The sequence below is a fragment of the Cnephaeus nilssonii genome (assembly GCF_951640355.1).
Source record: "Cnephaeus nilssonii genome assembly, chromosome: 13".
NCBI lineage: Eukaryota > Metazoa > Chordata > Mammalia > Chiroptera > Vespertilionidae > Cnephaeus > Cnephaeus nilssonii.
The window spans coordinates 37,470,281-37,497,880 of NC_137084.1; the positions used below are offsets into that span (position 1 = coordinate 37,470,281).

At 41.6% G+C, this 27,600-nt stretch overlaps 2 protein-coding genes across 3 annotated transcripts; both read left to right on the forward strand.

The window, feature by feature from the left end:
* The first annotated feature begins 559 nt into the window (after window positions 1-559).
* On the forward strand, window positions 560-25,217 carry TMEM9B (TMEM9 domain family member B). Of its 2 annotated transcripts, XM_079787119.1 has the most exons (6): window positions 560-781; window positions 3,964-4,055; window positions 7,923-8,031; window positions 9,810-9,944; window positions 15,932-16,105; window positions 25,079-25,217. In XM_079787119.1, exons 1-5 carry the CDS (start codon window positions 677-679, stop codon window positions 16,085-16,087), a joined length of 597 nt encoding a protein of 198 aa, XP_079643245.1. In that variant the 5' UTR covers window positions 560-676; the 3' UTR covers window positions 16,088-16,105; window positions 25,079-25,217. The 2 variants fall into 2 exon arrangements, with proteins under 2 accessions (XP_079643245.1, XP_079643246.1); XM_079787120.1 differs by lacking the exons at window positions 3,964-4,055; window positions 25,079-25,217 and having other exon boundaries at window positions 646-781; window positions 15,932-17,181.
* ASCL3 (achaete-scute family bHLH transcription factor 3) lies at window positions 25,091-27,240 on the forward strand (the record flags this gene model as incomplete). Its single annotated transcript, XM_079787121.1, has 1 exon — window positions 25,091-27,240. One exon carries the CDS (start codon window positions 25,091-25,093, stop codon window positions 25,631-25,633), a length of 543 nt encoding a protein of 180 aa, XP_079643247.1. The 3' UTR covers window positions 25,634-27,240.
* Between the last annotated feature and the right edge of the window lie 360 nt (window positions 27,241-27,600).

Here is a 27,600-nt window from a genome sequence, read left to right on the forward strand (position 1 = left end):
GGCGGGTCAGCGCTCCGCTAAGACTCAGCGGCCAGCCATCCCCCACCTTCGGAGTCCTGGGCGCAGGAGGCTACGAGGGCGGATCTTTCGCCAACTTCACACCTTTCGGAGCCCGACCTGGCCGAGCCCGGCCGAGCCCCGGGGCCCAGTTCCAGGCAGCCAGCCCCCAGCGCGAGGCCGGGGGGGGCCCCGGCGGAGGCCACACCCGCGAAGGCAGCTCCCAGGCTGTTGGAAACCTTGGGGGGATTGCGTCCGGGAAGCGCGTGGGCGGCAGGTCAGTCCCGAGTCCCTGCACGACCCCCGACCTTCTGACTGGGGCGCGCTTCCCGGGAAGGGGTGGCTCGGCCCGCCCCGACCTGCCGGCTGGCGGGAAGGCGCCCCAGCCCCGCGGCGTCTGCGCCCCGGAAAGACAGGCCAGCGCCTCAGAACTTTGCCGGCCGAGGCTGCCCCCCAAAGGTTCCCTCCGCTCCCGGGTCCCCGGGGTCCGAGCGTAGGCCGGGCCGGCGCCGCGCAGCCTCGGGCCCTGCGCACCCGGAACAGTTTCCGGGGCGGAGGCTTTTAGGGGCCGGCCCGGCGCGGCGGGTGACGCGAGGGCCCGGACGGAAGTGCGGGCGGAGGCGCCCGAGCCGGAGCCGGTCTGGGGGCCCGGGCTGCGGGGCCGCTCGGTGTGGCCGCGATGGCGACTCCGTGGGGAGGCCTCCTGCGTCTCGGCTCCTCGCTCAGCCTGTCCTGCCTGGCGCTGTCGGCGCTGCTGCTGGTGCGCACGGCAGACGCCGCCAAGGTGAGTCCCGCCCAGCCGCGCTCCCCGAGCTCCTCCCCTGCCTCCCGCCCGCGGGGTCTCTCCACCTGCTCCTCGCCCCGTCCCTCTCCCAGCCCCGGCCGGCGTCTCCTGGCCGCGCAGCCCCGGCAGCCCCCACCCATCACCCTCCTGCCCCGACAGCCCGACCGTCACCGCCCCCGCTGCCACCTCCGGCCCGGACGGCGCTCCCCTCTTTCCCGCCCACATGCCCCTCCTGGGCAGTGCCCACAGCCTGGGCAGCAGCCCCTCCACCTCCTCGGCGTTTCCCTTCCCGCCCCCCAAGCACCCACCCCAAGCTTCATAACCTTTCCGATCCTGGGAGCCTTGAACGCCAGCGTCCCACCCTTACGCTCTGCCGGCCTCCCAGCACCCCCGCCAGCCTCCCCGACCACCACTCCGCCCCGTCCCCAGGCCAAAAGGATGGAAAGTCTCCTTCCCTCCGAGGGCTTCCCTCTCAGGAACGAAGCCATTTGTGGGAACTTGCCTCTCCTGGCAGCCTTCCTTCCAAAAGGACTTACGGAGCCCTCACCAGCCTAATACCCTCCCTCACCCAAATCCCTCCAGGGCCTCTGGAGCCCTTTCTTGCCTTCTCTGTAACTGATCATTTAGTGGGAAAGGGAGGATCCCAACTACAGGAGAGATGAGGATGTGGCCTTCTCCCCGGCCCCATTTCATGGCCCTTCTGATCCCTCATGCTGCTTTCTAGCCCCACTCCTGTCCCTACTGTCCAGACCTGACCTGGCCCCATGCACACTTGTGCTTCCTCCTTGATGAGCTAGCTTGTTGTTGGGGAAAACAGAAGGAATTCATGTTAATGAGACGGGAAAACAGAATGGCGTTTGCATTTCTTTAAAAAAAAAATAGGAGCTTTATAACATCTTTAAATATAAAATTTGGGAAAGACACATCACAGGCAGACAGATGGGGGTTTTGATTGGGGTTCTTGCTCAGGGATTCTTGTTGAAATCTTCCCTACCTTCCACCAGAAACAGGAACAGCAGCATGTCTCCTGACTTTCAAAACATTGCTGGCACCCTCTGCATATCTCTTTGTCATCACTTTAGGTAGGGTATTGCAATCTTGTATTTATTTGTCAGTCTCCTTTCCTAGGGCACATCCTAATTACAGGCAGGAACCAGGCCTTATACTTATCCGAACCACCTCATCGAGCAAAGGTCTGGCACCAAGCAAATGCTCACTAAATGGTTGCTGAATGAGTGAATGAATTAACAACTTAGACATACTGAAAGATGAAACAGAGGGCCAGAGACCATGGGATACCAGGACACAGGCTTTATTGGAGATCACCCTGCCGGCCGCCTTCCAGAGGGAAAAGAAGAGGGCGTGCCGGGGTGTAAGCGCCTTTTGAGGGAAGGAAAGGAGGGGACGGGGCTTAGGGCACTCAGCACACGCTGATTGGTGGTTTCATGTAAGGTACATGATTAGGCACCTAGGACTTAGGAATCGGGGGCTTAGGGTATTTGGCAGGTGCTGATTGGTGGTTCAATGTACAGTCCATATAAGGTGTTCGGGAATGTCCGGCTGCAGGTGGAGTTTACGTCATACTCTGTCCATCAGTTGGGGGAAGGGAGGATCTATCACATACCATATCTAAGAGCAGGGGGCCTGGTCCTCTGGGACTAAGGAGCCACTGCCTCTCAGGTAGACTCCCCTTTGCTGAGGAAGGATCTTCTACGCCCCCTCAATTCCTCTATTAGTCACCTCTTTCTCCACCTCTTGAAATTTTCTTTCTCCACAGTTGTCCTCTCTGTAGGGAGTAGAAGCAAAGTTTCCTGCAAAGGGTAGACCACACTGATCTCGGCTATACTCAAGCTGCTTCCCTTATGTACTTTCTAATTGTAGCTGAGTGCCTCTAAAACTTCAGCCCTTCTATAGGACTCTGGCCCAACCCCTTCTGTCCATATCAATCAATGCCTTTCTACCAAAGCATGGAAGAATGTGGATAGAAGAATGGAGACTTGGTGTTTTTGGTTTTGTTTTTTTTTTAGTGATTTTTAGTTTGATTCCTCCCAATCCTTTTATAATCAACATTCTTTTTTTTTTTCTTTTTTCTTTTCTTTTTTTTTCTTTTTTTTTTTTCATGAAATAATCAACATTCTTATTTGTAGACATGTAGAGAGTGCCTGGGAAGGCACATGGGCATTTCTTTAATTATTGTCAGCTGAATCCAGTGGCGTTGGCACCCCCATGTTCTGGAAACACGCTTTGCCAGAGGCAGGAGTGTTGTCAGCTTGACCTTCAGCCCAGGTGCCAGGGGGTGGGTTTTGTTATTTAAATCCAGCCAAACACCAGGAATGAATAATACTCGGGCCCACCCAAGAATGCACTTAATCTCCTTTGTCTTGACTTTTAGTAAAACTTCCTGGTTTTTGCTGAATAAAATAAACACGCTGTATTGGCTCTGGGTCCCTGTCCCTGTCCCTGTCCCTGTCCCTGTCCCTGTCAGAGGACAGTGGTCCCACACAGCCCCAGCTTTTTCCTTCTATCTCTGTGTCTGTCTCTTTCATTTTCTCAATCCCCAGCAGCCCCTACTAAGGAACCTGATCTCTCTCTAGCCGCACTGGACTCGGAAAAGAGAGAAATATCCACATAGACACAGCTATCCATGTATCATATCTTTCAACTGACAGGTAGATGGTGATAACATTAGCACAATTTGAGTGTTATCTGACCCATAAATGTGATTAATCAGTTACAGATCAAGTACTAAGTATTATTTTAAACTGACTTTATATAATGTTTAATGATTCATTTGCATTATCAAAAAGAACATGTATCTCTCAAAGTTATTTAAAGTTTTAAGTGAATGGTTTTAGAATGTTTGGTAGGGGGTGCGTAACAAAATGTATATGGTGCATTTAAAAAAAATATTGATGATAGCTCGGCCAGTGTGTTTCAGTGGCTGAAAGTGGACCCATGAACCAGGAGGTCATAGTTCGGTTCCAGGTCAAGGCACATGCCCCTGTTGTGGGCTCAATCCCCAATAGGGGGCGTGCAGGAGGCAGCTGATCAATGATTCTCTCTCATCATTGATGTTTCTCTTTCTCTCTCTCCCTTTCTCTCTCTGAAATAAATAAAAACTTAAAAAAAAATTATGATAACCTGTCAACAAGCTCTATACTAAGTTTCCATTTTGGTTACAGAATTCGGAGGATGTTCGGTGTAAATGTATTTGTCCTCCCTATAAAGATATTCCTGGACATATTTATAATAGGAACATATCCCAAAAAGATTGGTAAGTATTCTTGATTGCTTAATTACCTGTCAGATTTCTTTCTGTGGTTGTCACTGTTCGCCCAGAATGTTCATCCAGTGTATTGTTTTCTTTTTAAGTATTTCTTTCTAAGCAGAAGTGTCAAATTCCATTTCCATTTGAAAAAGTGAGAGTAAGACGCTGAGTGTATGGTGTAAGCCTAAAGTAATATAGCAAAAACTCTAAGCCCCAGATAGGGTGGGTTTTCTATGGAGATGGGGCAGAGTTTGTGCCACCAAAACTTCCTTCCTTTGCCCCCTTAAATTTTGGCCCTCTCTCTTGCTTTTCAGTGAAAGCTAAGCAAACCTCATTTATCTGGGTTATAATTTCTACAGCTTGTAGGTTCTGGTGATACATTGCCAAATGTAGGAGACTATGTTTAAAAGTGTCAGAGACTCAGAAAGGAATGGGAATGAATCATGTATACCCGTTTCCCAGTTGGTGTGCCATGAATAGGTTATAGGTGTGATATTGATCCATTCAGCTCTCCGGGTAATCAGGCAGGCATGTGATGATTGAGATCCTGACTGGCTAGCCACCAGCAGCCTTCTCTGTTTATCTCAGTGGACCTTGCAAATGATAGCTTTTTCTGCATGTGCCATAAAATGGCTGGGAAACAGTTGTTTCTGTCAAAGGATGGATGAGGTCATTCCCATGGAATTGTCATGTTTTATGGTTTGTAACCACAGTAGAAGAATACCAGGATAGGCACAGAAGAAAAATAGCTCCAAATGCTGTGTGCTTCACATGTACTTGATTTTATAGATAAACAGCCTGCAAAAATTTGAAAGCAAAATTAAATTCGTGCGGTTACAATATTCCAAGCTGCCTTGGAAAAAGAAAAGGCAGCATTTGAGCTTGTTTAGTTTTTTTGATGTTATTGTCTATTCTTCTCATTTTGGTTCAATCTGATATTTGATAAGTATATTCTTGAGAACTTCTTATGAATGTTCACATTCCACTTAAATTGTCTCATATTGCAAAGTGATTTAGCTATATTCTTATAGGTTTTATAGCAGCAAGTTATTGATATGATATGATATAAAAAAAGCTCAAATAAGTTTTAAGTTTTTCCTATAAATTTTCTAAATATATTGAGAACTTAGTTTATTGTATTAGTAATAAAATATGATGACTATTATTTGAGTGGCAAATGAACTCACTATTCAAGTGGTTAACACTAATCTTTTCACTGACTTTTCTTACTCTAGATTCAGACAGAACCATATGTCATTCATCCCTGATCATTGGTCAGAAGGGGGAGGTTTGAAAATAAACAGTGGAAACAAGGCATGTTTGGGGTTTTTCTTCCCTCCCTGTTTCCTTCCTGCAACTTAGCCATTTACTGAGAATAGGTGTGATATTACCCAGTTGTCACTGACAAAGTTTTTTTGTTTTAAATATATTTTATTGATTTTTTACAGAGAGGAAGGGAGAGGGATAGAGAGTTAGAAACATCGATGAGAGAGAAACATCGATCAGCTGCCTCCTGCACACCTTCCACTGGGGATGGGCCTGCAACCAAGGTACATGTCCTTGACCGGAATTGAACCTGGGACCTTTCAGTCCGCAGGCCGATGCTCTATCCACTGAGCCAAACCGGTTAGGGCCTAACAAAGTTTTTAACTGGCAGAAGGGTAGGCAAGTTATGTTATGGCCTTATGAGGCCTCTAATATCCATCTGGCCCTAGATAGACAGGGTGTCCCCCCAAAATGTATACATACTTCACAGCTAATATGCTCAATTGTTGTTTCTTCCTTTTCAAATTTAACTCATTGGAATTAATAATTATTCAAAGTGTATATACATTTTTTGGGACACCCTGTATTTACCTTTTGGCCTCCGTTGTACTCAGTTGTTAGCTTTAATTCTTCATTGACTTCTGCTGTGTGACTTAAGAAAAGTTTGAGTTCTCTGGTTTGTGTTTGGGGGGTGATTTAAAGCCAAAAATGTCCTCCCTTTGGCACTAGGGGGAGGTGTTGCCCAGTTCCTAAAGTGGTTGAGTTCTGTATCTGGGTTCTGTGTTTACCGTGACTGGCCCTTCAGAACCAACCTTCCTGCTTCCTCTCCCACCCAGTATTTCATCATTTAATTAAACTGTATTCTTCAAAAGAAACACGCAATTACTCAGCACTTAGACTCTCAAATAATTCTTAGGTATTGTTACTCAGGCTTCTGAAGTTGAAATAGGAAACTAAATGGGAGATAAGTCTGATATTCCTGAAGTTCAGAGAGATACAGGAGGGCTGACCTAGGAGACAGGAGCCCTGGATTTGGGTCCTTTTAGCTGGTAGTTGACTCTGTAACCTTGTGCAGGTGACTTCTCTGAAAGTATTGGGCTGGATGAACTCTGACTCTGAGCTAGATACTCCTGTAATGGGATTTAGCTTTCTCTGTCCATTTTATGCCTGCATTCAGCTGGCTACATTCTTAGTCTTCTTTCTGTTTGGAACAGATATCACACACTTGTATGTGTGAGTTGTGGGACCTTACCCTTATTTGAAATTCTACCGTTGAAGACTTATTATTATTATTACAGACTACCTTTGTTTAAATTACCCGTTAAGTGTAATTGATTGCACTTTTATTATTTATATTGTTTTGGGGTTTTTTAAGCCACAGTACAAAACAAAACAAAAAGTACATTTTGATAGGGCAAATGGAAAGAATCAGCCTAGAGCAGTGGTCGGCAAACTGCGGCTCTCGAGCCACATGCGGCTCTTGGGCCCCTTGAGTGTGGCTCTTCCACAAAATACCACGGCCTGGGCGAGTCTATTTTGAAGAAGTGGCGTTAGAAGAAGTTTAAGTTTAAAAAATTTGGCTCTCAAAAGAAATTTCAGTCGTACTGTTGATATTTGGCTCTGTTGACTAATGAGTTTGCTGACCACTGGCCTAGAGCATTGGGTGCCCCCAAGAAGGATGGTGAAAAGAGACAGGAAATTATAGTGGAGTTCTTTTGGCAGCCAGAAATACCCAAGGAAGAGATGCCAAAAGGGAAGAAAGTTGCCCAGCAGAAGGCAGGAAGACAGAAAAGTTTGCCTACTTTTGCTGAAGGTGATCAGAGTGGTAGGCTTTTATTAGCTGGGGAAAGTATTAGCTTAATTATTTCCTAGAATTGACAGATTTCTGGGATAATGCTTTTTTTTTAATAGAATTGTTTTTTCATAAGCCATAAATATGTAGCTTGGAAAATAGAAAATGTCCAACAACAAAAACATTCAGCCTTTTATTTTTTATATACTTCTTCCAAGTAATCACTTTTCATTAAAAAATGTTTGTTGTCCTAATCCTCCTTCTTCATTCTTTTTCAATAGATATTTGCTCGTTAAGACAAGTAATTATTTCTTACTGTAGCTTTGAATGTTCCGGTTTCAGAATTTACCAACTGCTAAGTGTGATTAGCCATTCATACACCAGACTGCAGCAATTAAGAATGATGTTAGTTGATTCATAAAAGAGATAATCTCATATTTCAGCAATGCCCCAGGTCACTTTAAATCATTTAAAGCAGTTTTGCTTGGTAACTAAACAGGTTTGAATATGACTCAATCTGCTAAGTAGGTTCTGATCCCATTTGGGATTTTTCAGGTGCATTATAAACTTCTAACAGTAGCACCTTTGAAAATAGTTACTATATATGTGTCTTTATGGTTTCTTAGACTTTTAGATCTTACCAAATTGCTGATATCAAAAGAGAAAACTATTTCACTTCCCTTATTGATTATTTGTTCCTTATATTCTTTCACTGGATAAGTTCAGTGATTATTCCGGATTTCAAGAAAGTTTTGATCAGTGTGAATAGAAAATCCAGCTAGACTTGAGCAGTATTTTATCTTTGTGTTTTTCAGCGATTGCCTTCATGTTGTGGAGCTCATGTCTGTGCGGGAGCCTGACATAGAAGCATACTGTCTGCGCTGTGAATGCAAATATGAGGAAAGAAGCTCTGTAACCATCAAGGTGAAGAACAAAAATCCATCTTTTCTGCTTCTGGAATAGTTCTTGATAGTACTGAGACAAGAAAAAATTTTGACATATGAATTCTATTTTAGTTACTCAAATACTGCTCTCCTCACCGACTTTACCTCCTTCCTCATCTCCAACACCCAACCCCAAAGAAACAGTAGGCCTGCTCTCTGCCTGCCACATTGAGATGCTTTGTGGATTAATTAAGATAAGGTAGATAGGCATGGTATGTGTAATAGCACAAAAATGCCCTGTGTAATTAGCATATTCCAGAAGATAGTGAGAATAGCGTGACGAGGCCCTCTTCTTCCTGCCCTCTCAACCCTTAGGAAAAATTATACATATAGTGACTCGTCTATTTTAGAAACATCACTTCTGGATTTTAAGATTTCCTTTCTTTATTTGCTATAAGAAGTGGAAGGTGGATCGCTCTGATCACCATTTGGACCTCTAATGAGTTCAGTTACTTTATCGTGACTAATGGTTCTCGCCCGAGTTTTTTTTCTATATGGAGCTTCCCATTCCTTTCCCAAAAAGAGGGCACATGGGAAATCTGGGAATGGTCAGCTATAACAGTTACAAAGATTTCTGGTGTGGTTGACCCTGTGGGAGAGCCCTCTGCTCCAGCACGGTGCTGTCCTATAGAGAAATTCTCACTGTACTTTTTAATCTTAAAACAAAAATTTTTATGTATAATTTATATACCCTAAAAGTAATTCATTGTAAGTGTACAAGTCCATAAATCTTAGCAGATTTTAAACAATTTATAAAAATCTAGGTTTAGAACATTCCCCAAACCCCAAAAAGATCTCTCATGTCCATTTACAGTTAATCCCATTCCTACCCTCAGTCCTAGGCGGTGGCTGTTCTGCCTTGTGTCTCTACAGGTCTGGACAGTTCATATAAATGGAATCATACAGTATGTGGTCTTCTGTGACTGGTTCTTTCACTTAGCATAATGTTTTTGAGGTTTATTCATGTTGTAACATATGTCAGTACTTAATTCCTTTTTATTGCTGGATAGCATTCTGTTATATGAATATACCACATTTTATTTATCCGTTCATCAGTTGATAGACATTTGGATTATTTCCAGATATTTACTATTATGAATAATACTGTCATGAATATCTGCTTACATGTCTTTGTGTGGCTATGTTTTCCTTTCTTTTGGGTAGATTTCTTAGAGAGGTAAGTTTATGTTTAACTTTTAAGAGACTGCCAGATTGTTTTCCAAAGTGGTTGTACCATTTTACATTCCCCCCAGCAACATATGAGGGTTCAGTTTCTCCACATCCTTGTCAACATTTGGTATTGTCTGTCTTTAATTAAAGCCATTCTTGGGGATATCAGCACATGAATTAAGATCTCAAGAAAATCACTGGCCTAAAACGTATTTTGTACATCTAACTTGATCTTAAAAGAGTATTCTGTTGAAATTCATGTGCATTGCATTTCCTGCTAGGGTTCTTTTATGTTTTCTTGACAGCACTAGAACACTGTATTCAGGTGAGAAAGAAAACTGTGCTAGCGGTAGTGATTAGCAGTAAGTGAAAATGTAGTTTTGAAGACTTACAAAAAGATCTCAAAGACAAAATGCTTTTTTCCTTTTTTTCTTTAATACTTTGGTGAAGAGTTGAATTTGTTTCTTATGTTGGAATCTGGTTGATATAGAAATCCTGTATGCTTAGCAGATAGACCAGTCTTCACTGCGGCTTTACTATAGTTATATAGAATTCTGATTCCTGTAACTTATTTTCAATTTCCTTTAGGTTACCATTATAATTTATCTGTCCATTTTGGGCCTTCTACTTCTATACATGGTGTACCTTACTCTGGTTGAGCCCATACTGAAGAGACGCCTATTTGGACACTCACAATTAATACAGAGTGATGACGATGTTGGGGTAAGTTCTCAGCATGCCCTAGCTGACAGATCATCATCATGAAGTAATATAAATGTTCATGTACTGGAGCAGATAGTCAACTAGAGAAGCTAAAGACGGTTCTAATTTTAGTATATGTCTCTTTATGAGGAAACTAGAGGCCCGATGCACGAAATTCGTGCACGGGGGGTTGTGTCCCTCAGTCCAGCCTGCACCCTCTCCAATCTGGGACCCCTCGAGGGCAGTCGGTCATCCCTCTCACAATCCAGGACTGCTGGCTCCCAACTGCTCGCCTGCCTAACTTCCTGATTTCCCCTAACCGCTTCTGCCTGCCAGCCTGATCACCCCCTAACCACTCCCCTGCCAGCCTGATTGATGCCTAACTGCTCCCCTGCCAGCCTGTTTGCCCCTAACTGCCCTCCCCTGCAGGGTTGATTGCCTCCAACTGCCCTCCCCTGCAGGCCTGGGCCCCCCCAACTGCCCTTCCCTGCAGGCCCGGTCACCCCCTACTTCCCTCCTCTGCCGGCCTGGTCACCCCTAACTGCCCTCCCCTGCAGGCTTGATTGCCCCAACTGCCCTCCCTTGCAGGCCTGGTCCCTCCCAACTGCCCTTCCCTGCTGGCCATCTTGTGGCGGCCATCTTGTGTCCACATGGGGGTAGCCATTTTTGTCCACATGGGGGCAGCCATCTTGTGTTGGAGTGATGGTCAATTTGCATATTACTCTTTTATTAGATAGGATTGCTTTGTAAAGCCACAAATATGGTGGTTTAAACTGATGATCTTTAGTGAGTGTGTTATACAAGGCTTTGCTCTTCAGTACCCAAGGCGCAATTTTCATTACCTTTCCCTCTTTACTTTAAGAAAAGCATCTGAGCTAGCTTTCTGCCCACCTGAACACCTTCCCTGTTAGCATCACCAAATATCATAGGAGGTAAAGAGGCTTTAGTGAAGGAAAGTATGAAGACCATACTATTCTTTTCTTAATGACATGTAGCTTGATAACCTGCTGATGTTTTATACACTGAGTGGCCAGATTATTATGATCTCTGAATGCATAATAATCTGGCCACTCAGTGTGTGTGTGTGTGTGTGTGTGTGTGTGTGTGTGTGTGTGTGTGTATTAGAGGCCTGGTGCATGAATTCGTGCATGGGTGGGGTCTGGCCAGTCTGGCCAGGGGGAGAGGACATGGGCGATTGGCTGGCCTGCCTGCTGGTCGAACTCCTGGTCGAGGGGACAATTTGCATATTAGCCTTTTATTATATAGGATATACACTGAGTGGCCAGATTATTATGCATTCAGAGATCATAATAATCTGGCCACTCCACTGAGTTATATCTTGTTATTCTTCTTAAAAATCTGTGATCTTTAACTTTAGAGAAACATAAAACCATCACTCCAGATTCTCTTCCTATCTTTAAAACACATTTATATTCGTCCATACAGTTGGTATAATCAGTGTATAAATGTTTTGTGATCTCCTTTTTGCGTCAACATCTTTCAAAAATGTCCAGAAAATGACATAGTCCACAAACTTGTTATTCATTTTAACTTAGAGAAATACATTGTTTGTTTTGTTATTATCCTGTTTGGGCTTATTTCCAAAATTTCATTATTATATATAATTTTTTAGAAATTACTTCTTATTTTGAATTACTTTATTGGACTATGTTCCTTAAAAGTGAGTAAAATTCAGTAAAGCTTCAAGAACCAATTCCAAAAGCAAACACCAGGATGAGCCCTTGCTAACCACAGTCAGAAGCCCTTTTACTCTTAAATGGCTTGTGGACCTGTTGGTAAAAGATGGGAAAGTGTATCCTGACTAGATGGCTTGAGTTACATCTACAAACAAAGTCTCCTTTTATATATATATAATTTTTTTTTTAATTGATTTCAGAGAGGAAGGGAGAAGGAGAGAAAGATAGAAACATCAATGATGAGAGAGAATCATTGACCGGCTGCCTCCTGCACACCCCCTACTGGGGATTGAGCCCTCAACCTGAACATGTGCCCTTGGCTGGAATTGATCCCGGAACTCTTCAGTCCACAGGCCGATGCTCTGTCCACTGAGCCAAACCAGCTAGGGCCAGAACCTCCTTTTTGATCAATACATTATTGTCTCGTGAATATCAGTTATGAATATTCAACTTATTTACCCAAGATTTCATCTTAGTTTTGTTAAGAACTTTCATAGAAACACCTCTATTTACTTCTTTTTCCCTTGTTTCTTTTATGAATTATCCAATATAAAATGAGTAACTTTTTATTATCAGGTACCATGCTAGATACTAGCAATAAAGAGATGAATAAGACAAATAGACATGTAGCCAGGCCGGTGTGGATTAGTGGTTGAGCATTGACCCAGGAACCAGGAGATCATGGTTCGATTCCTGGTCAGGGCACATGCCCAGGTTGTGAGCTCCATCCGTGCAGGAGGCAGCCAGTCAATGATTCTCATCAAAAGATAGGGTTAGATAATTCTTTGTTGAAGGGGGCTGCCTACATTGTTCATTGTAAGATATTTAGCAGCATCCCTGACCTCTACCCACTAGATGCCAATAGCATCTTCATCCCAGTCATGACAGCAAAAATTGTCCACAGACATTGTCAAATGTTCCTGGGGAGCATAATCACCCCCAGTTGAGAACTAACATATGAAAATGTTATGTGTCAAAGGCCATATAAACCATTTCATTATAAGGCACATAAATAAAAAGTCTGACTTAAACTACATCACTTACAGCATTAAATATCTAGTTCCTGATTTTAGGAATAGATAATATCAAAGAACATAAAAGAAATGGATGCACAAATGTGTAGACAAAAACATGTAGGAAAGGCATTTGATTGGTGGGGTCATGTGCTTAATAACCTTTTTGCTCACCAGTGATAGGTTCTCTGTGTAAGTTGACCATTAGAGAACATTATTTCTGAGCGGCCTGGCTGACTCTAGAGTATCTGTTAAACTGATTGTCGGCACAGAGAGATTTTCAGACCAAAGCTGTGAATTTATGGTAACAATCTGTTACCATATAAAATAAAAAGTTAAATTTAAATTTTATAGTTGTTGCTTGCCCAAGATGAGAGTTCACTATGTGCTTTTAAAAGTGCTTTTGTTAAATTCTCAATTAAATTGTTTTTATTTTTGTTCATTGTAGAGCATTTTAAATCAAGCAAGAGTTAGTACAAATAGTTCAGAAGCTCACTGTAAGCAGTCACAATATTTACTATATTATATATCCATGACACATCATTGCTATTATCAAAGCATTACATTAAAACATGTTTTGTATTTATTGTAATTTTATCAGGTGTGAAAAGAACAAACATATAAAAAGGGTAAATCTCTATTTGCATTCTCCAAGCCTCCATGACCATGAGCAGCTAGTTCAATCTTGTTCTGATAGGTGGAGAACAGACCAAAAGAATTGTTTAGTCCTTTAAATTTGTTCCTTAAAAAGGCCGCCCCCCATCTTGAAGAGTAGATAGCAGGATTATGAAATTGAGAGGTGCTCTGCTGAAAAAGTACGTCCTTCTTCCTAATCTTGTTTATGTCAAAACAAGCCAATGGTGATAATATTTTATATACAAGTTCATCACCATATCCTTATAGTGTCATTTTAATCTACCCGAACAAAATCAGTATGTTTAGACAATATGACGCCAAGTCAAGGTTAGGTGAGCTTAAGTTTTGTGTTTGTGCTTATTTGTTAGATGACCTTGGATCAGTTTATTTCTTTGTGGGAAATCAAGTAATCCAACAACTTCAGCCTTCCTCTTCCCTCACCTTATTTCTTATATCTTCAATACATTTTTAACTTTATGAAATTGTTATTATTTTCATTTGAAGATTAAAAATAAATTTAATAGGCTTTGCACAAGCTGTTACATAAATTAAGTGAAAAGTTGAAGGAATTTTGGTAAAGAAGGCAGGGCAAGATTATTTATAGAAAACTTTTTGATGTAATCATGTACATGTTTTGGTATAAAAAGAAGACTAATCCTAGCTGGTTTGGCTCAGTGGATAGAGCGTCAGCCTGCGGACTGAAGGGTCCTCGGTTCTATTCCCAGTCAAGGATATGTACCTCGGTTGCAGACTGATCCCCGGCCTTGGTTCGGGCTGGTGTGGGAGGCAACCAGTCGATGTGTCTCTCTCACATTCACGTTTCTATCTATCTCTCCTTCCCTCCCACTATATCTAAAAAAAACCAATGGAGAAATATCCTCGAGTGAGGATTAACAAAAAAAAAGAAGACCAGGTATTATAACACCATATGGTTATGGTTATATTTAGGTATATGGAGTGTATAGCTTTCTATAGACATGCTGATGCCTGCCCTGGATATATAATAGAACTTTTGCAAGCATGCACAACAAGACCATGTTGTTTCTTTACTAGAGGCAAAGTTTAGTTTAAGGGATACAACTTGTGACTTGGATCCTATGTTGGAACATTTAGAAGCTTTGTTAACCAGGGTTTGGGAAAAAGAGATCAAGGAAAAGGCAAACAAAAGCAGTAAGTTAGTTTTTAATGCTTTTTGTCATTAAGGCAGCTGTGTTTATATCTCCTTCACAGATAGATTAGCACAGTGGTTTCCCCTGTAATGACTACAAACATCAGTGGCATTGGTTTACTTTGACCAGGATAAGTTGGTTTTCTACACAGATACCTGGGTAAGCCTTCAATAGCCTCTTTCCTAAGGCAGCAACTAGCACAGAAGCCATAGTGCTCAGCATTGAAAGAGTCAAGTCTTTTTCGAATAGAAATTCTAAAGCAGTAATTCTTACTGCCCTTGGTAATAGAGGGTAATTTTAGCATATGAGGTATCTCTTTTCATCACAGATTGGGGAACGGGTAAACCAGTCCATTTAGTGTATCTGTTGAGGGGGCAGGGAGAGATTAAAACCAACCAAGATAAAATCTTATCAACTCATCTCTCAGGGTGAATGTGGCCCCAGCTGGCAAGTAACAATCTTATCTAATAAAAGAGTAATATGCAAATTGACCATCACTCCAACACATAAGATTGCTGCCCCCATGTGGTCAAAGATGGCTGCCCCCATGTGGACACAAGATGGCCAGCAGGGGAGGGCAGTTGGGAGGGACCAGGCCTGCAAGGGAGGGCAGTTGGAGGCAATCAGGCCAGCAGGGGAGGGCAGTTGGGAGGGACCAGGCCTACAAGGGAGGGCAGTTGGGGGCGATCAAGCCTGCAGGGGAGGGCAGTTAGGGGTGACCAGGCCTGCAGGGGAGGGCAGTTAGGGGTGACCAGGCCTGCAGGGGAGGGCAGTTAGGGGCAATCAGGCTGGCAGGGGAGCAGTTAGGCATCAATCAGGCTGGCAGGGGAGTGGTTAGGGGGTGATCAGGCTGGCAGGCAGAAGTGGTTAGGGGCAATCAGGAAGGCAGGTAGGCAAACAGTTGGGAGCCAGCAGTCCCAGATTGGAGAGGGTGCAGGCTGGGCTGAGGGACGGACACACACACACACACACACACACACACACACACACACCCTGCATGAATTTCGTGCACCGGGCCTCTAGTTCTAATATAATGGGAGTCAGGTAAGACAGGTCTTTCCTCTGCTACTGTTTAGCTATACAGTATTGAGTGAAGCAAGGAAGATTCCTACTTTCTGTATCTGTAGCATATAGATTTTAACATGAAAATAGATTTTCTTTCCCTACCCATTAGGGAAGCTTCTCTTTAACATAAATGACCACTGTCTTTATCTTTGGTCCCTGCTTCTTAAGGGAAATGTCTTTGGAAATGGTGACTCATGGGAACATGACACAGATACCTCCTCATTGCTTATGCCACTTGAACCACCTATTTCTGCAGTTGAGTTCAGCCTACTTCTAGCAGTTGAGTGCCTAGAAGTGCTTGGGCAAATAGGTGGTCTGTTCTTTGAAAAATCCAGCTGCTTCTGTCTCTGGCTGGATAACTGCTGTTTTGTGTGCATGTTTTACACCAATTAGGCCATCTCTTACGTTCTCCATTCCTGGATTTTCAGGATCACCAGCCATTCGCAAATGCCCATGATGTGTTGGCCCGCTCCCGCAGTCGCGCCAATGTGCTGAACAAGGTAGAGTATGCCCAGCAGCGCTGGAAGCTTCAAGTTCAAGAGCAGCGGAAGTCCGTCTTTGATCGTCATGTTGTCCTCAGCTAATTGAGAATCAAATTCAAGGTAACTAGAAAGCAACAATGCAGACAACTGGAAAAAACTGACTGATTTTTCCTGGGTTTTGTTTTAATGCCCTGTTGATTTCACCAACTCTTGCTGGAAAATTGAAAACCTGAAACAAAAACGTGCTTGGAATTTTTTTTCTTGTTAACATATTAATAGAGACATTTTTTAAAGCACACACCAAGTCGCCAATAAACCTTATCCTATTTATGACAAAGTCTGTCTGCCTATAAATTACCTTGAAGTCCTTTACCTGGAACAGGCATTCTCTTTTTCACCACACAGTTTTAACTTGGTTTTCAAGATAATTTTCAGGTGGGTTTTTTTGGCAGGGGAGGGAAGGGATGTGTGGGAACTGCTTAACATAACTTTTCTCAAGTCACTTTACTATAAAAAAAAACACTTTTGTAAATAGACTTTATCTTATATTTTTAAGTTTCATTTCTATATTGCAGTGTGGCCAGCCTCATCAAAGCCCTGACTTATCCTTTTTGAATTTTGCACTGACTGTATTATAGGTATCTGGTTGGCCGGTAGCTGCACTTTATGGTAAACTAGATCTGAAATGCCTGGTGCCTCTTCACAAAATGCAGATTTTCTTTTAAGTACTATGATGTCTGATGCAATGCATCCTAGAACAAACTGGCCACTTTCTAGTTCACTCTAATGACTAAACATAGTCTTGGCATGAGTGGTCTTTCTCATCCCCTAATATCTTTAAGGATGAATCCTAAGGACTTGGATACTTGCAATAAAGAACTTTTCTTTTAAACCAAGCCATGGATTGATGACATACACATATTGTCAGCATTTCTGGTCAGGTTGAGAGGCAGCTGTTTGAGCTCTGGTGTGTGCAGTGTTGAATAAGTAATGGAGTTCTGTGTGCCTCCCTCTGAAGGGTATAACAGTCATTGGATAACTGGCTTTTTTCTTCCTATGTCCTCTTTGGAATGGAACAATAAAAATAATTTTTGAAACGCCTACCAGTATATCTATGTCTCCTAACTTTTCTTTCCTCCCTCTTTTGCTGTATGATGAACTTGGAGATGCAAAGGCATGTGCACCCTATTGTGAGATTACTGTTTAGACCAGTCTAATCATAAAACATTGGTACTAAATTGTGTGTGTGTGTGTGTGTGTGTGTATGTACAGAGAGAGAGAGAGAGAGAGAGAGAGAGAGAGAGAGAGAGAGAATGGGTACTAAGATAGGCCTCTGAAAGTATACAAATACCATTTTGATATATTGGGAGATTTAAAATGGATGTTATAAGAAATTCTTGTGCTCGCTTCGGCAGCACATATACTAAAATTGGAACGATACAGAGAAGATTAGCATGGCCCCTGCGCAAGGATGACACGCAAATTCGTGAAGCGTTCCATATTTTTAAAAAATAAAAAATAAAATAAAATAAAGAAATTCTTGGCAAAAATTATAATTAAATTATATTAAATTTATAAGTATAAGGTTTTAGAAGCTATTGGATTTTTTAGTTAATAAAAACAATTTTTCAGACCTACAAATTTAACCTAAATTATTGATTTTATTGTTAATATTAAAATATGTAATTTCAACTACAACCAAGTGAAATTTATGCCAGAGATTCAAGACTGGTTGAATATTCAAAAATCAGCTAATAAAACCTAGCACATCAACAGGCTAGAGAAGAAAAATGAAATGATCCTATCAATAGATGCAGAAAAAGCATTTGGCAAACTTCAACACCCATTTATGAAAAGAACAAAACACCTCAGTAAACTAAGAATAGAAGAGAACATCCTCAACTAGATAAAAAATATCTGCAAAAACCCACAGCTAACATACTTAACGGTAAAAAGTGCAAGTGTTCCTGCTAAGGTGAGGAACATGGCAAGGTGTCCTCACCACTGTTTTTCGGCATTATACTGCAAATCCTAGCTAATGCAGTAAGACAAGAAGAGGTATACAGATTGGGAAGGAAGAAGTAAAATTGTCTGTTTCAGATGAAATGATCATCTATGTAGAAAATAAAAAATCACAAAACAAAAACCTCTTAAAAAGAATGATCATAGCAAAGTTGCAGGATAGAAAGTTAATATACAGAATATTAATATATATTCTAGCATTGAACAAATGAAATTAAAAACAATACCATTTACCAATACCAGCCCCCAAAATGAAATAAGTATAAATCTAACAAAATATATACAAATGAGGAAAACTAATGGAAAAAGTCAAAGAAGGACTAAATAGACAGAGAGATACTCAATGTCCATGAACAGGAAGACTCAATACTGTCAAAATGTCAGTTTTTCTCAACTTGATCTATAGATTCAATACAACCCATTGAAAATCCCAGCAAGTTATTTTCTGTATTTCAACAAACTAACCCTAAAGTTTATATCAAGAAGCCAAAGAACCAGAAAAGCCAACACAATATTAACGTAGAAGTACAGAGGAGTGACAATATCCAATTTGAAGACATTATAAAGTTACAGCAATCAACTCAGTGTCAGTGTAGTACTGACAGAATAGATTAATAGAACACAATAGAGAGCCTAATAGACCCATACAAATATAGTCAACTGATCTTTGACAAAGAAACAAAGGCAATACAATGGAGGGCAGAAAGCTAGACACAGACCTTTTTTTTTTCATTCCAATTTTTTATTAAGGTATTATATGTGTACATATCTTACCATTGCCCCCCCCACCCCACTCCCATATATGCCCTCACCCCCCCGAGTTTTGCGTCCATTGGTTATGCTTATATGCATGCATACAAGTCCTTTGATTAATCTCTTATCTCCCCCATCTCTCCCTAACCTTCCCCCTGTAATTTGACAGTCTGTTTGATGCTTTACTGTCTCTGTATCTATCTTTTTGTTCAATTTTATATTGTTCTTTATTATCCATAAATGAGTGAGATCATGTGGTATTTTTCTTTCATTGACTGACTTATTTCACTTAACATAATGTTCTCCAATTCCATCCAGGTTGCTGCAAATGATGAGAATTCCTTCTTTTTTATGGCAGCATAGTATTCCATTGTGTAGATGTACCACAGTTTTCTGATCCAGTCATCTGCTGACGGGCACCTAGGCTGTTTCCAAATCTTAGCTATGGTGAATTGTGCTGCTATGAACATGGGGGTGCATATATCCTTTCTGATTGGTGTTTCTAGTTTCTTCGGATATATTCCCAGGAGTGGGATTACTGGGTCAAATGGGAGTTCCATTTTCAGTTTTTTGAGGAAACTCCATACTGTTCTCCACAGTGGCTGCACCAATCTGCATTCCCACCAGCAGTGCACGAGGGTTCCTTTTTCTCCGCATCCTCGCCAACACTTGTCGTTTGTTGATTTGTTGATGATAGCCATTCTGACAGGTGTAAGATGGTACCGCATTGTTGTTTTGATTTGCATCTCTCGGATAATTAGTGACGTTGAGCATGTTTTCATGTGTCTCTTGGCCTTCCTTCTGTCTTCTTTTGAAAAGATTCTATTTAGGTCTGTTGCCCATTTTTTTATTGGATCATTTATCTTCCTTTTATTAAGTTGCATAAGCTGCCTGTAGATGTTGGAGATTAAACCTTTATCAGTGATGCCATTTGCAAATATGTTCTCCCATGTAGTGGGCCTTCTTGTTGTTTTGTTGATGGTTTCTTTTGCTGTGAAAAAGCTTTTTATTTTGATGTAGTCCCATTTGTTAATTTTCTCTTTAGCTTCCACTGCCCTAGGAGCAGTGTCAGTGAAGAATTTCTTTTGGCATATGTCTGAGATTTTGCTGCCTGTGGATTGCTCTAGTATTTTTATGGTTTCCCGTCTTATGTTTAAGTCCTGTATCCATTTTGAGTTTATTTTTGTGTATGGCGTAAGTTGGTGATCAAGCTTCATTTTTTTGCATGTATCTGTCCAATTTTCCCAACACCATTTATTGAAGAGACTGTCTTTATTCCATTGTATGTTCATGCCTCCTTTGTCAAATATTAATTGAGCATAGTGGTTTGGGTCAATATCTGGATTCTCTATTCTGTTCCATTGATCTATATGTCTGTTCTTGTGCCAGTACCAGGCTGTTTTGAGAACAGTGGCTTTGTAATACAGCTTGAAATCTGGTATTGAGATCCCTCCTACTTTATTCTTCTTTCTCAGGATTGCTGTGGCTATTCGGGGTCTTTTTTTATTCCAGATGAATTTTTGGAGAGTTCTTTCAAGTAGACACAGACCTTATACCCTTCAAAATATTAACTCAAAATGGACTACAGACCTAAATGTAAAACACAAAACTATAAATGCCTAGAAGATAACGGGAAAATCTAGATTACTGTTGGTTTGGCAATGACTTTTTAGATAAAACACCAAAAGCACAAATCATGAAAGAAATAATTGATAAGCTGGACTTCATTAAAATTAAAAACTTCTGCTCTGAAAGACATTGTCAAGAGAAGTAGAAGACAAGCCACAGACTAGGAGAAAATATTTGCAAAAGACATCTGATAAAGTACTATTATCTAAAATATACAAAGAACTCTTAAAACTCAACAATAAGACAACCTGATTAACAAAAGGCCAAAGACCTGAACAGACACCTCACCAAAGAAGATATATAGATGGCAAATAAGTATATGAAGAAATGCTCCACCTCATATATTCTAATAGGATATATTAAAATGACCTTTTAGAATGACCAAAATCCAGGACACTGATAACACCAAATGCTGATATGGATATGGAGCAACAGGAACTCACATTGTTGATGAAAATGCAAAATGGTATGGCCACTTTGGAAAACAGTTTGACAGTTTCTTACAAAACTGTATAACATACCCTTACTATAAAAACCAACAATCACAATCCTTGGTATTTACCTAAATTAATTGAAATCTTATAGACACACGAAAACCTGCACATAAATTTTTATAGCAGCTTTATTTAAAATTGTCACAACTTAAAAGCAACCAAGATGTTCTTCAGTAGGTGAATGGATAAATAAAGTAGACTATATCCAAACAGTGGAATATTCAGTGCCAAAAAGAAATTATCAAGCCAAATTAAAAATACATAGAGAAACCTTAAATGTGTATTACTAAATAAAGAAGCCAGTCTGAAAAGGCTACATACTATATGACATTCTGGAAAAGGCAAAACTATGTATGGAGGCAGTAAAAAAAAATCAGTGGTTGTCAGGTATTGGGGGAAGGGAGGGATGAATAGGTGGAGCACAGAGTCTTTGTAGAGCGGTAAAACTGTTCTGTATTTGTCATTGTACATTTGTCAAAACTCATGGAATGTACAACACCAAGTGTGAACTCTGTGTACACTACGGGCTTTGAGTGATAATGATGTGTCAATATTGGTTCATTAATTGTAACATATATTTAGGTGGGATGTTGCTGGTGGGGAAGAATGTGTGTGTGTAGGGGCGGGAGCTATATAGGAACTCTACTTTCTGCTCAGTTTTGCTGTGCACCCAAAATTGTTCTAAAAAATACTATCTATTTAGAAGCCAACACATTTAATAGACATTTTAATAAACTAGGTTCACGTAGATCTTCCCGGTTATGGCCTTAATCTCTATTTAAAGAATATTGACCAATATTGCACATTATGAGGCTATTACTTAAAGATAATTCTGATATAAAATAATATAACCCAGATGAATGGGGGAGCATTCTTTTCACAAAAGACTTTGTTACAGGAGTCCAGTTTCATAAGTAAACCTTTCTACTTGGTATTGTTATGTGTTATCATATCTACATGTTAGGTAGAAGGAAAAAAAACCACACAGCTAAACCAGAACTGAGCAGTTCTGTTTAACTGTAAGCTACTTTGCATATTGTTACTAAATGATCACCTATAAATCAGGTTGAATCTGACTGAATCCAAAATACAGCACGGTGGTGACAATACTCAGGTAAGAGACTCTTCCCCAGAGTGGCCCATGGGGGAGAATAGAATATGATTTATCGGAAAATCCCTAGGTACTGTTGGTAAATGGTGAATTTTGTCAGCTACCTGGTTATTCCATTATCTTAAACTATCAATTATGCCTATATGTTTAAAGATTCAGATTTTGCTGGTGATTAATTCCTCTGGAGCAGTGGGAAGGGTTTTGGTTTGGAAGTCAAGAGACCTAGGTTCTGACCCATGCTCTGCAACCCCGCTCTGCAACCTTAGCCAAGTTACATCCCACGAGGGATTGGGTGAGAGGATTTCTAAGGTTCCTCCATCCCTGACTTTCCATAACGCAATTACAGGTGTAGTTGTAGCTTTGTTTTTCACATGCTAGATATTTTTAATGTCTCTGCAAGTTGAAGCTTTTATGCTCAGCAGAGCATCCAAAATCTATTTAGAATGTTATCATTAAGACCTCATTTATTTCCCAGAAGAGCTCTAGGACAGAAACCTGAGACTCTTCCAAGATAGGTGAATTTGTTAGCTGTGCATGAATCTGGAACTGCCAGACCCCAGCACTAATAGTCTGTGTTGCTTTCTTTTAGAAACTGCTCAGGTTCTACAAACATGTCCAGCTTCCACTAGACTTCCTTGATCATCTTCATTACTGCATTTTGCATTCTGTCACTCTGTTGTGTTGTGGTTAAATGTTCTTCTTTGAATAAAAGGTGATCATATTTAAATGCTACTACATTGAGTGGTGAGCTTTTGATAGAGGTTCCCGAAGCGAGCACTGATGAGTGAACTTTTTGGAAATGGTCAATAGAAAAGCTTCTCATGGGTGTGTCTCCAGACACAAGGCTCTATTTCCCAGGATAAAGCAAAGTCTTGTTAAAGCCTAGACATTTTTAATTACCTGTGGCATATGCAAATTATTCAGATTTCATCTGAGTCAAGGTTTACGATAGTATTAAATGATGTGTCAGAACAAAACCATTCTCAAAAAGTGTGTGTGTGTGTGTGTGTGTGTGTGTGTGTGTGTGTGTGTGATTGGCTTTGGTGGCATCTGCCTTATGTTTGGTGTCCTGTTGTGTCGCTTCTGGCTTGTCAGCCGTAGGCAGAAACAAGGCTTTGCTGTCCTCAGAAATGTAGAACTACGGGCTCCGTCCTCACTGTGCCATCGTTTTGTAGCTTCTGCCATACTTGTTCTTTATCTTCTCTCTCTCTCTCTCTCTCTCTCTCTGGCTTGGGAATTTTCTAACTGTTTTCTCTCAGCAACTTTTTCTTTCTGACACAATGTTGGCTAGTTTTTCATCTCCCAGAGATTTTTGTTTTATGTTAGTTATTTCAGATCATTTGGTCAGTGATTAGGAATCTTTCACTTCCTGTTTCTCAGTTTTGATTTTTCATTGGACCTATCGCACTTACATCATTCCCCCTCTCCTACCCCCCTCTTAGGAATAGTTTTTCCTGGCATTTACCCCTTTTCCAGTCTGTCTCAACATGATTTAACCCTCACCCCCCACCCCCTGTTGCCCTTTCTGTTTCCATAGTCATTTGTCCTTCAGTAACCATACTAGATAGGCTAGGCTAGTGGTCAGCAAACTCATTAGTCAACAGAGCCAAATATCAACAGTACAACGATTGAAATTTCTTTTGAGAGCCAAATTTTTTAAACTTCTTCTAACGCCACTTCTTCAAAATAGACTCGCCCAGGCCATGGAATTTTGTGGAAGAGCCACACTCAAGGGGCCAAAGAGCCGCATGTGGCTCGCGAGCCGCAGTTTGCCGACCCCGGGGCTAGGCTTTTTCACAGGAACTGTAATACATTTTTTCACACTTGAATTCTGGTGCTTAGAGGCTGTTCCACCCATTACATAGTGCAGCCTGCAGAGTTTTTGCTCCCCTCAGGTAGGGCAACAAGTGACAATGTTATCTAATCCTGCCCATAAGCATTAGGGCTGAGGATATGTTTTTATTGATTTGAGAGAGAGAGAGAGAGAGATGTGAGAGAGAAACATCGATTGGGGCTTTCCGTACTTGCCCCAACCAGGGATCAAACCCACAACCTAGGTATGTGCCCTGACCCAGAATTAAACCTGAAACCTATTGGTGTACAGAACAATACTCCAACCAACTGAGCCACCTGGCCAGGGCATTACAGTGAATTTTTAAGAGTAAATGATTCCTTTTTTATTTTCGGATTTGCCTCTAGCACATCAGGTATTATTTAGAAAGGCTATGCTGTGAGGTGGCATGATCATTAACTAGTTTGTAATTTCTCCAACGTGTATTTTAAATATTGTGGTATTTCAGTGTTTCCCAAACGTCAGTTATTTGCATACACCTTCACAGTCTTCATTATCTGTGTTCCACCTGTATGGGTATTTACTATTTTTCTTCAAACCAATTCACAATTTTTACTCAAGTAGATTTTATTTTTAAAATTTGTGTCATACTATAAATGTGAAATCAGTATAATTCACAATAAATAGACATGAAGGGTTAAATATTATTAGAGTCTAGCTAGTTAGTACTGCTTGTTGAAGGCTTCCATCTGAGGAGGATCAGAAAGCCTTCTGGGAATGTAGGAGACACTATCACCAGACTAACACTATATCTATGTAATCATTGGAACAGGAAGAGAATTGAAAGGCAATAATTTTCTCACCAGGTAATTCTGTATTATTTCATGCTGTTTCTGTGCAGCATCAAAAATCCTCCCTCTTGCTCTAGCTGGTTTATCTTGGTAGATAGAGCATCGGCCTGTGGACTGAAGGATCCCGGGTTCGATTCCGGTCAGGGGCTTGATCCCCAATGTGGGGCGTGCAGAAGGCAGCCAATCAATGTTTCTCTCTCATCATTGATGTTTCTAACTCTCCCTTCCTCTCTGAAATCAATAAAAATATATTTTTAAAAAAATCCTCCCTCTTACTACCCACAGAATATTGTAACCCCATCTAGTTTTCAGAATGAGCTCAAAAACTATACTAGTACATCAAAGCAGTAAAGTCTTCAAAACATTGATCTCTGAGGAAATTGATGATATTTGCTCTCCTTGGATTTTTTCCCAAATTTATAAACTTGGTTATGTTTCCAGGCTAACAAAGAAATGATGGACAATAGAAGCTACTCTAATCTGCCAGAAAAAGTGCCTGTCTTCTCTGATTCTGCCCACTTGCCGCTGAGCAGGTCCTTCTATCTGGACCCCATGGTCACTCTCCACTTGTACCCCGAGGCCCCGGTGCCATCCCCTTACTTTGAAGACTTGCCATTGCTGCCCTTTTCCAGTGATTCACTGGTCCTGGAAAACTACAGTGAGCCCTGCCCCTTCTTCCCAATGCCTTATCCAAATTACAGGAGGTGCGACTACTCCTACGGGCCCTCCTTTATCCGGAAAAGGAATGAACGGGAAAGGCAGCGTGTGAAGTGTGTCAACGAAGGCTATGCCCAGCTCCGACATCACCTGCCAGAGGAGTACCTGGAGAAGCGACTCAGCAAAGTGGAAACCCTCAGAGCTGCGATCAAGTACATTCATTACCTGCAGTCTCTCCTGCACCCTGATAAGGCCGAGACCGAGAACAACCCTGGGAAAGGTTCCGCCATCATAGCAACTGCCAGCCGCCACACGGACCCCATTTTTAGAATCATTTGACTCAGTGGTTCTAAATAGAAACAAATAATATCACAAAATGGGGTTTCATAGCATCATGCAGTAGTTTTCCCTAAATGTAATTTGTGGGTGGGCAGGTAATAGCTCGGATTAACCTGTGCTGAATATTTCTTACCTGGGTTTCAGGTGTACTAAACATCATCTTCTGTAGATTGAGAAGATGCTTCTTAAGCACTTTAGGGGAGCAGGAGTCCCAGGATTCTCTATACTTCTCACACCCTTCGCCAGAGTCTCAGCCGTGAGAAACTCTTAAAAGCATTGTTGAGGAATGGTTCCTGAATACTAGTAGTGCACTTTGCTAACCCTCATGCTAAGCAAACACAACGAACTCCCTTGATTTGTCAAAGTTTGGTGTTTTTTTATGATTTGGGGTTGACAATAAATCTATGCCTTACCCATGTCATGATAAGAAAGTGTCTCAGATCTATGGCAAAAGTAGTTAACAAAACCTTGTCATTTCAAGTTATTTCAGAGTCACCTTTCTCCTGCATAGAGAAGACTTCCTGAGGCAGCTTAGTGTAGAGGGTAAGAGGTCACGCTCTGGAATCAAACTGCTTCAATTTAAACTGTGACTCTGCTACTTGCTCTCCATGTCTCAGCTCTTCATCCACAGAATGAGAATTAAAAAAATAGCAGTTACCCAATATGTTTACTATGAGGATTAGCAGGTTAGCAGTGCCTGGCACGTAGTAAGTATTTATAATCTTTATTATTGGTGTCATTATTCTCCTCTTGTTTTGTCCATAGCATCTCCATTCTCCAGGTTCTTTAAGCCAAAAAACCTGCAGCTGCCTTCACCCCTGGAAGGACAGTCGCTGCCCCATATCTTGGAGTTTGCCTCCAGAATATCTGTTCCTCTTCCCATGACTAGGCTCAGCTCTTCCTTCTCCCAGGTCCCATCTGTCACCAGGCTCAGTCAGAACTTCCAATACACTGTCCCACTCATCTCCAGTGTGATTCTCGATGACGTCTTCCCACCCCAGCCATTACTTGCTGCTTTGTTTTGTATACACATTTCTGGGCAGTTTCTCTCCTGCTATCCTTACATGCCATTACACACCTCTCTGTCTTCTTCAGTAGACTGTAAGCTCCTTGAAGATAGGGACCAGTCTTACTCATCCTGTACTCTTGGCACCCAGCGAAGAGCCTCAAGTCAGGCAGGTGTTGTCAGGAAATATTCGGTGTTACTGTTTTCCTTTTCCTACCCCGTTACCTGTCGGGGTAACTGTTAACAGTCTCCTCCCCAGCCTCCCAGGCTCTGTTCTCAAATGGCTCCATCCTCACTCGGTTGTTCTTCCTTAAAGCATTACATTGCTCAAACCCCAAGACGACGGCCTGTTGACTACCACATGTTTTTTTGTTTGTTTTTGTTTTTTATGTTTATCTGCTTGGTTTTCAAGGCTCCCACCAATCTGGCCCCTTCCCAGATATTCACACACACCTTGATTTTTCCCATGAAACCCATTCCTACCCCAAAAAGAAAGATAGTTTTGCAAATGCATCCTTCTCTGTTAGCTCTTGCTTCCTACCTAAATTGGAATAGTCCCTATGGAAATCCTACCCGTCTTATTTAGGAATCCTTCTCTCACTGCCAGAGACTTCACTGGTTTTTCTTGGACTCTTAACTTTGTGCAGCAGAGACCTCAGCCTTTAGGTATGTAGTCCTGGGTAACAGTCATTCTGACTATTAAGTTACGCTCTGTGAGAGCAATCATCGGGTAAGATGCTTTCGGCTGTAAGGAAGAAAAAAAAATCCAATCTACATTGGTACAGTCAGTAAAGGCTCACATAGCTGAAGCTTCTCCTAAGGCTGCCCTAAGGCCAGGCTCAACAGTCACCAGCCACCTGTCTTCTTTAGGCCTATCCCTTGTCTTCCTCTGGGAAGTTTCGGTGTCCCAGAAAGGCTGTCAGGAGCTCTCAGAACCACACACATCCTTATTACTTACCAG